Source organism: Aphidius gifuensis, linkage group LG4 (assembly GCF_014905175.1).
Source record: "Aphidius gifuensis isolate YNYX2018 linkage group LG4, ASM1490517v1, whole genome shotgun sequence".
Classification (NCBI taxonomy): Eukaryota; Metazoa; Arthropoda; class Insecta; order Hymenoptera; family Braconidae; genus Aphidius; species Aphidius gifuensis.
Genome location: NC_057791.1, coordinates 22,176,792 through 22,185,736, shown reverse-complemented (window position 1 = coordinate 22,185,736; position 8,945 = coordinate 22,176,792). Strand labels below are relative to the sequence as shown.

At 26.1% G+C, this 8,945-nt stretch overlaps 1 protein-coding gene across 1 annotated transcript; it reads right to left on the bottom strand.

Annotated features, from left to right (window-relative positions):
- Window positions 1-3,438: 3,438 nt before the first annotated feature.
- On the bottom strand, window positions 3,439-8,118 carry LOC122855703 (muscle segmentation homeobox-like). The gene is made up of 3 exons (XM_044157256.1): window positions 7,004-8,118; window positions 4,641-4,822; window positions 3,439-4,470 (listed from the first exon to the last, which is right to left on the bottom strand). Exons 1-3 carry the CDS (start codon window positions 7,773-7,775, stop codon window positions 4,246-4,248), a joined length of 1,179 nt encoding a protein of 392 aa, XP_044013191.1. The 5' UTR covers window positions 7,776-8,118; the 3' UTR covers window positions 3,439-4,245.
- Window positions 8,119-8,945: the final 827 nt, after the last annotated feature.

Genomic DNA, 8,945 nt, shown 5'->3' with positions numbered 1-8,945 from the left:
TTTTTCCTTCAATATTTTGAGACCACCAAGAGTAGAAACATGGATTACCACTCTTCGCTCACTTAGCACAACACAAACAAGTATTTAGTCAGTGTTTTAACCGACGGAAAATAAATGGCTAGTTCAAGTAATACATGAAAATTATTTAGGGCAATTTTTTTCATGTTTTATATATTTATTTGTCTCATTATTTTTCTTTCACTTAAATTACGTGAAAAATAAATAAAGAATACAAAAAAAATTGAGTCAATAAGCTCTCTCTAAATAAAAAAATTATCACTGCAATGAGAGATAGAGAAAAAAATATCAAATAATATTTAAGACTATACCTAAAATCATAAAATTTATTTTGAAAAAAAAAGAAAGAGACTGATTTTAAATTCCAGAAGCTTTATGATAGTTGTAAATATAAATTTTGTATTTTTTTTAATTCCAATCATTCGTCATTTGCCTATAGCAAGCCAATTATTTAAATGAGAATTTAATTGAATGCTGATTCACTAATGAATCACAGACCATGATAATGAGGGCATATCAATTTTCGTTAAACTCTTTAAATATCAACGATAAATATACATAAAATTTATTTTTAAATAATAAAATGATTCAAATAAAAACTCATAAAAATCGTAATAAAGATGAATTGATTAAAAAAAAAAAGGATTTAATATATTTCTATGTGAAACATGCTGAGACTCGATGGTTTTTAACACACGAATATTATCTATGACTAATTAAAAAACCTGATGTTAACAAATATAATTTAAAAAAAAATTTCTAATGAAAATTTATAAAGCCAATTAATTTTTTTTTTGATAGAATTCTTAATTATTTAATTTTTATTCAAACACTTTTTTATTTTTTGCAATTTACCTCTTGTTAATAAATTATTCTATTTAACTCTCTTTTTTATAGAAAAATTTTTCCTTTTAAATATTTTTTGATTCTTATTATTTAATACAAAAAAAAACGAGTTAAAAATAATTTTTTTTCATTAATTAAATAACGTTGTTAAATAAAAATATATATTGTGATTGTTTTTACAAGCCATTATTGGTTGGTATGTATATTTTGACTTGAAAAATAACAGGATAAATAATTTTGCTGGGAAAAAAATTTTTTTTTTTTACTTGACGTTGATAGTTGAGGGACGAGATGATAATCAGCACGCAATTAGCCTTTTCGAAATCCGCTTTTAAGTCAGCATAACAGCTTAGTATTTATACTCACATCCACACAATATTTTTACACACAAACACATGAGTTTATATATATACTTTGGTCAAATAAAATACAATCTTATTTTTCACCGAGTGAATAAATAAAAAATCTGACGCATTTATTATTATTTATTTATTTTTTTTTATATCATCAAAAATAAAATAATCATCATGATAAATGCAATTATTTATTATTTTTTTTTCACTGGCAATTAATATTATATTTTATTTCTGTTATCTCATGCGTAATTTTAAGCTCATTTCTTCAAAAAAATCAATATAATTAATATAATAAAAAGTCTCTTTAATATCTCAATAAATAAAAATCATAAAAAAAAAAATTATCATATATTAAGTTATAAAAAAAAGTTATAATTTCTTGATTGTTGATAACTTTGGTATGATCAATTAATTAAATAAAACGCCTTGATACGTCAAATTCATAAAAAATAAATAAAATATTAATTATAATATCAGAAATTTATACTAAATAAAAAAAAAAAGTTATAATGAAAAGAAAAATGATGATATTATTCGGAATTGATTATATCATTGCCCTTCGTAAAATTTACAAACGGATTATTATTAGTGTATAATAACATATATAAATGTATGTGGCTTGCACAATACGCAAATTATATCGTTCGTGGAAATTTATGGGAGCGTTAATTGCCCGAAGGAGTCGTTTCGACTAACGAGGGAGTTCAGTGCATTGCAAATACCGTGTGGACAGTTATGTCGTCAGCCAATAATCCAGTGATTAAAATTCAAAAGCACGCGGCGGTCAGTATCTTTGCAAAAGCAAAAATAAAATTATCATTTTTTTTTTTTTAATCATATCAAAGAAAGAAAAAGAGAGGTGAATTTTTAAATTTAAAAAAAAAATCAAAAATATTTTAGTAAAAAAAAATAAATATATAAATATAAAATGTATAAAAATAAAAATAATAAATAGGCATGGGTGGGTGGGCAGAATTGCAGAGGGGGGGTATGATAAAAAAATCGAAAAAAAAAATGAAATTAAAAAATGAGTAATAAGAGACGATAGAAAAAGATGGAATTGAAGAAAAATAAAATTACAAAAAGAGAAAGAAATAAAATAAGAGAAAAAGTAATAAAAAATGAAAAAAGACGTGGTCAGACGTAAAAAAATTTGGAATATTTATGTTTCGTATTATTAGCGTGTGTTGGATGATATCGTCGGTGAGGATCGCCAATTAGCCCCCTCGCGAACGACTTCGGCCTCTTTAAAAACAGTGCTCGCTACTGTGCTTCTCATTCCCTGGTAAACGAATACATATAAATGTTTAAACACAAATGTGTGTTTGTATATAGTATGTATGATTTTTTTAAGACAGTATTTAAAGTATAGATATATATTTAAAAACACATGGATATATAATCAAGATGGTAGACACAAACCGCCCGGCACTGGTCGATTCCGAAACTAATTGCCACGTCTAATTTATACTGTGACATGTAACGCACAGTAGTATAATTTCATAATAATCAAATAGTCGTAATCTTTTTGAGTTACAAGAATAATTGTTATTAGCATTTTTTTATTTAATTTTATTATAATTATTATATCTTAAATCCGAGAATTTTATTTTTGTGGGTAATTTGTTGTTTTCTTAGAATTTTTAAGTTTAAATTAATTAATTTATGTCAAAATATTATATTTTATATTTCAAATTAAGATTATTCTTATTAATTGAATTTAATGACGTCAATGTATGTGTCGATAATTTATTTTTTGTATTTTTTAATTATACTGATTATTTTGTGAAAAAATATTATGTAATTTTTATGACTGTCATATAATTGATTGATTGAATAATAAGTATTTGATAAAATTTATTATAAATAAATTATTTTAGTGGATATTGTTAATTTGATAGAGGTGAATTGTGTGGTTCTAAGGTCGATTTTGAATATTAATTAGTCAAGCTAATTTCGACTTTGACCTGTAGTTTGATCCTCGTTATTATAGAGAAAAATAAATCTATTATTTGATTGATTAAATTTAAATTTAAAAAAATATTATAATTAAGAAATTAATATTGATAAATTTGATATAATCTCAGACAGTATTAATTACTTTTTAATAACGATTGACTGAAATAGACTCTTGCAGATAAAAACGACTTAGCTAATAAATAATTTTAAATTATTAATTTTTGTAAATTTAATATTTATTAAATTTAAAAAAGATAAATTTTATTTTTTTATTTTTATTTCTTTTATTTTAACACTTATAATTTATTTTATACAACTTATTATCTAATTTTTTTTTATATACTAATGACTTGTACACTTTTTACAAAATATATAACAAAAGAAAAAAATAATAATAGCATTTAAAATTAAAAATTATCATTTGACATTGCTGGAGGACGAAGTTTTTTTTTAAATTAATAGAAATCTGATTTATATATAAATTAAATAAAAATTAAAAAAAAATTAATATTATTTTTGATGATATTATTGAGACAATTTCGTTGAGCATTCAGCTCAAAAATATATTCAACTTTTCTATTTTTTTTTTTTTATTCCGTTATTAAAATTTTTATTTTTTATCATTTTTTAGCTTTAGTGTCATGATTTAATTGAGACAATTTTATTGGCCTCTAAGAAATCGTTATTTTTTTTTTTCTATTTTTTTTTAATTTTATTAATTTAATTTTTTTTTTTTATTCAATTGAGACAAGTTTATTGGCATCAGAAAAATCGTTAATTTTTTTCGATCGTTTTTTTTTCTGATTTTTTTTTTAAAATTTTAATTTTCAAATTATTATTTTGTTGATTTTTTTTAGTTTCATTTTTCTATTTCTATTCTTTGCCATTGTTTCTATATTTTTTTTTGCGATCGGAAGTGACTGATGATGATGATGACGATGATGAAATTTTTTTTAACAAGAATGATGGAATTGAGAGAAAAAAAAAAATTAAGATGTAGCTAATAATAAAAGATGTGTTGAAAACATTTTGTTTTTTTTTTTTTATGTTTTCGCCTCTTAATTTTTTATTCTCTCTGTGGATGAGTTGATAACGAATGATGATGTGGTGGTGGTGGTAAACCAGTGGAATGAGACAACATACTGACAGGATATAATCCTGTTCCCAATAATCCATGATGTGCATTGAAAAAGCTACTGTGGTGTCGTACAGCAGACATTCTTGCTTTTTCAATTTCTGCCTCATGAAGTCTCTTTGCCTTGGCTCTTCTATTTTGAAACCATATTTTGACCTGATGGAACAAAAAAAAAAATACATTTTCCATATTAATAAATATTTCAATCATCAATTTATCATAAATAATTTATATCTTCATTTAAAATCAAACTTTCAATAACTTTATTCTCAAAATTTCGAATTTTTTTTCTCTCTTTTTTAAATTACAAGTTTAAAAATAATTACCTGAGTTTCTGTGAGATGAAGAGACGATGAAAATTCAGCTCTTTCAGCAACACTGAGATACTGTCTTTCTCGGAATTTTTTTTCTAATGCCAACAACTGTTGTGTTGTAAATGGTGTTCTTGGTTTTCGATTTGGCTTGTGTTTACGAAGATTACACTTAATTCTAGCTGGTTCAATATGATCTGTAACAAAATAAGGAAAAAAAAAAAACATTAAAACCCATTATACGACTTTTTACATGTTATTTTTTTATATCAACATATGTCTATCTCGAAACAAGAACAGAAGGCTCATATTATCTGTTTATAATTTTTTTTCCTTTTTATCATCAACAATTTACTTTAATATATATATATTTTTTTAACTGCTACTTTATTTAATTCAGCAAGAAGGCATTTCATAATTTTTCACCGCAAAACTGAGCACACCCTCATCCTTCCAACCATTAGCATTTTTTGTTCATCAGTTATATAAAATATATGAGCAGTGTTGAGACCGCAGATTCCGGTCGTACGCGCGAGAACGTTTTGATGATATAAACGCCGGTTGTTGTCTTGATTTTTTTTTCTTTCGAACCTTTTTTATTTCTTCAAATTTTTTATGTTTTTTTTTCGTCTTAATCATATAATCTTCGAAAGCCAAAGAGTAGCAAAAGAGCAAACGATAAAAAGAGACAACGAGGGGGTCGTTAAATAAGAGGGGAAGATAAAAAATGGCAAAAGAAAGCGAAATAAAAATGAAAAAAAAAAATTTAAGACTGGTAGCATGTTCGAGGAAGGACTATCTTGGTTAAATCAGCTAATTATTTCGAATGGATTCTCGATCGTTTTAGGGTTGAATAAGGATGAATGCGTTTGAACGGATTAAAATCCGTCGGATATATGTTCGGTTGGAGGACAAGCATCGGTTTTTGGCCGATCGCCCAAGCAGAACCATTCTCAATAAATGGCAAAAGAGTTGAAGAGATACCGAATGCCAAAGACTGGCCGGAGACTAATTGGATCCTTAAACCAAGAGAAAAGAAACGAAATTGGCCTTTCAACAAAGAAGAATTTTTGCCTCGTGCGCTAGACTCACGCGTTTATATCGTATGGTATATATTTCTGACTCATTCTTTTTGCGAAAAAAATAAAAATAAAATGTGAATGATGATAAAGTAAAACAGTGATATATTCAAGAGCTATATAAGTTTTAAAGTTACCAATTTGAAATTCAAAAAAATAACCATCAAATGGCCTTTTGTCTTTAACGTATATCTTGCAAAATATATATTTGTGTATTTTTGAATAAATATGTATATACTTGACTCGATAGCCCTACAAAATAAAACGAAAAAAATAAAAATATTCAAAGAAATACGTTTTTGGATATACCTACAAATCTGTCAATTGTTTCACGACAAATCTTGTTGTTGATTTAAAAGCCAAAGGATTTTTCAAATTGTTTTCATACACGCGTATATCCAAAGCTTCACCAACAATTCAACTTTAAAATTTATTCCAATTTATAAACATTTTGTCGTTTTTTTTTTTTCTGAAGATAAAAACAGATGATAAAAAAAAGGAAAAGAATATTTTTTTAATCCCTTTAAATTGAATATTAAAAAAAAAAAGAAACTAATTATATTAAAATTAAAAAAATATATATTTTTAACAATGAGGGACTCTATTCATGATTGAATGCATTTTTTACTGCTTTTATTGCTTTTTTTTATTCCTCCCCCTCATCTTCCCGCCCATCTTTCCTCCTGTATGTAATTTAGTGGGGATCATAAACCCATAGACAATAACAACCCCACCATACATTATTTTGAGCTCAATTACTTAATCTTTATAAATTTCCTAGCTTGTGGAAAATAAAAAAAAAACAAAATTCATAAACTTTCAAGCCACATACAGACAATAACCCTTGAAACTTTGAAGACTTTTGAATGTATATTTTTCGGAGCATCTTCATAATGCTGAATCATTGCTGCTAAGCTAGTCTTTCGAAAAGAAAAAAAAGAAAATAAGTATTTCGCTGAATGAGTAGGGAATAAAAATTTTTTTCTACCTCAACGTCGGATGGCGAATTTTTTTTATGATGTATAAAAATTAGTCTCAAATAAAAATTATAATTTAAAACCTAATCAACAATTTTTTATTCGTTTTGAATTTAATATACTGAGTCATTATAATTTTTATAACCTCGATGATTAAATTAATAATGATTTATTATGAAAATAGATGAATAAATATATTTCGTTTATTAATTTTTAAATGACGTTAATATTTATAGACAAATTTTTGCAAATGAAAATGCATTTATAAATGTAAAATATAAATTGTTTTGACTACAGTAATGTAATTAGGATAGTATATTACCGTTGAGTTGTGGGTGATGAGCGAAGGATGATGGATAATAGCTTGCTGCAGCAGCTGCAACAGCGGCTGCTGCTCTGTGATGTGAACTGGCATCACTCCATACTGGAAGGCCAACTTGTAAATTTGGCAATGGACCGAAATTTTTAAATGCACCAATATATGCATCAAATGGTGGTCTAATTAGTGTTGAATTTGTTGTTGATGGTATATTTATATGTTCTAAATCTTCAACATCAACAACACTATTTGTATCATTATTATCATCATCATCCATATCATCATCATCAATATCCGGTTCTGAATATCTTGATCTTCTGTCATCGTGTGAACTACGAGGTGATTGTGAGCCATTGTATTCACTTGACAATGATGTTGATTGCTTTGGTGATGTTGGAGTTATCATATTTGTTATTGAATGATTTTTTTCATAAATTTTTGATGAAGATGATGATGTTGTTGAACCACAAACACTTGCTGGTGATAGAGATGCAATGTAATGTTGATTTTCTTGTGTATTATAATAATTTGATAGAACACGATTTGTATTTTCATTTGATAAATCAGTCGGGCATACTGTTGGTAGTCTATAAATTGATTTTAAGTCAATATCACGTTGTAATTTTTGTGATGGTGCTAATATTGATTCAACTGAAAAATTCAATCCTCTTGGGGATGATAATTTTGCTGGTGATGATGCTGGTGATTGTGCATGTTCACCAGCAGTTGGACTTGTTAATGGTGGTGTTACCTGGGTCAATCTTGTAACAGTCATCTTAAAATTTTTATTTATATCAATATAATTATACAAATGAAATATTTCAATATATCATTTCATAAATTAAATCAATATTTTAAATACACTTGTTTATTTTTTTCTTGTTTTAATCACTTAATTGCACAAAATGTTCCACTATTTTTTTTAAATTATTAACACAATGATAATATATGAATAATATAACACAATGAAATATGTCAGTATGTCAAAAATTTATAAATGGTAATTTGAATTTTTTTTTTATCTTTAGTAGTTTTTTTTTTTTTTTTTTTTCTAGTAGAGGAGAGATGTTCACAGATCAAACTCAACGAGTGAACTAGTAAAGGAACAGTCAGACCGATGGTTGGCGACCGAACTTTCGATTTTTTTTTTCGATCTCTTAGTTTGAGTGTGTATGTGTTTGATATGAATGTATGCGCCAGTTTGTGCAGTCAAAGTAGGGATACCGAGGTACATCGAATGATGCCGACAAAGACCGAGTAGTCATACAAAGCCCCCTCTATATGAAGCAAAGAGGCGTTTCGATATTTTACGTAGGGTTGATTTTGATATTGTTAACGCCTACCTTACAATCCCCACTACGGTAATGTCTTATTGAAATTTAAACTGCAAGACAAACCGATCTCTCGTGCATTGAGGGAAAAGCGTGCGAGAAATACAAAATTATTTTACTTTTTTACATTTTTTTTTTTTCATCCCCCTTTTGTCACTGTAAAACAGGAGATTTTCAATCTCACATGGAAATTTTATAACAGGTAAAGAGGCAAATAACAAAAAATAAAAAAAAAAAAAAATTACATTTAAAGAGGTGAAAAAATGGCGCAGAGGAGAAAAGTAAAGAGGATGTGTACGACAACAGCGCCACAAGGGTGAAGAGAGTCAAATTTAATCGAAACCTATATAGCTCTCATCCCTACTTTGGACAATAATGAGCGTAATTGACCAATTAGAGTCAACGATTGTACACATCCATGTTGACTTAAGTATAGCACAAAAAAAAGAGGTAAAGTTTGTAGGTCATTTTAAAAAACAAATTAATTATTTATTTATTTTTATAATTAAATGTATTTATGAATTTAATTTTATTATTTCATTGAAATTATAAATTAATGATAATTTATAAAATGAAAAAAATATTATTTATTGATAAATTATAATTCATTAATG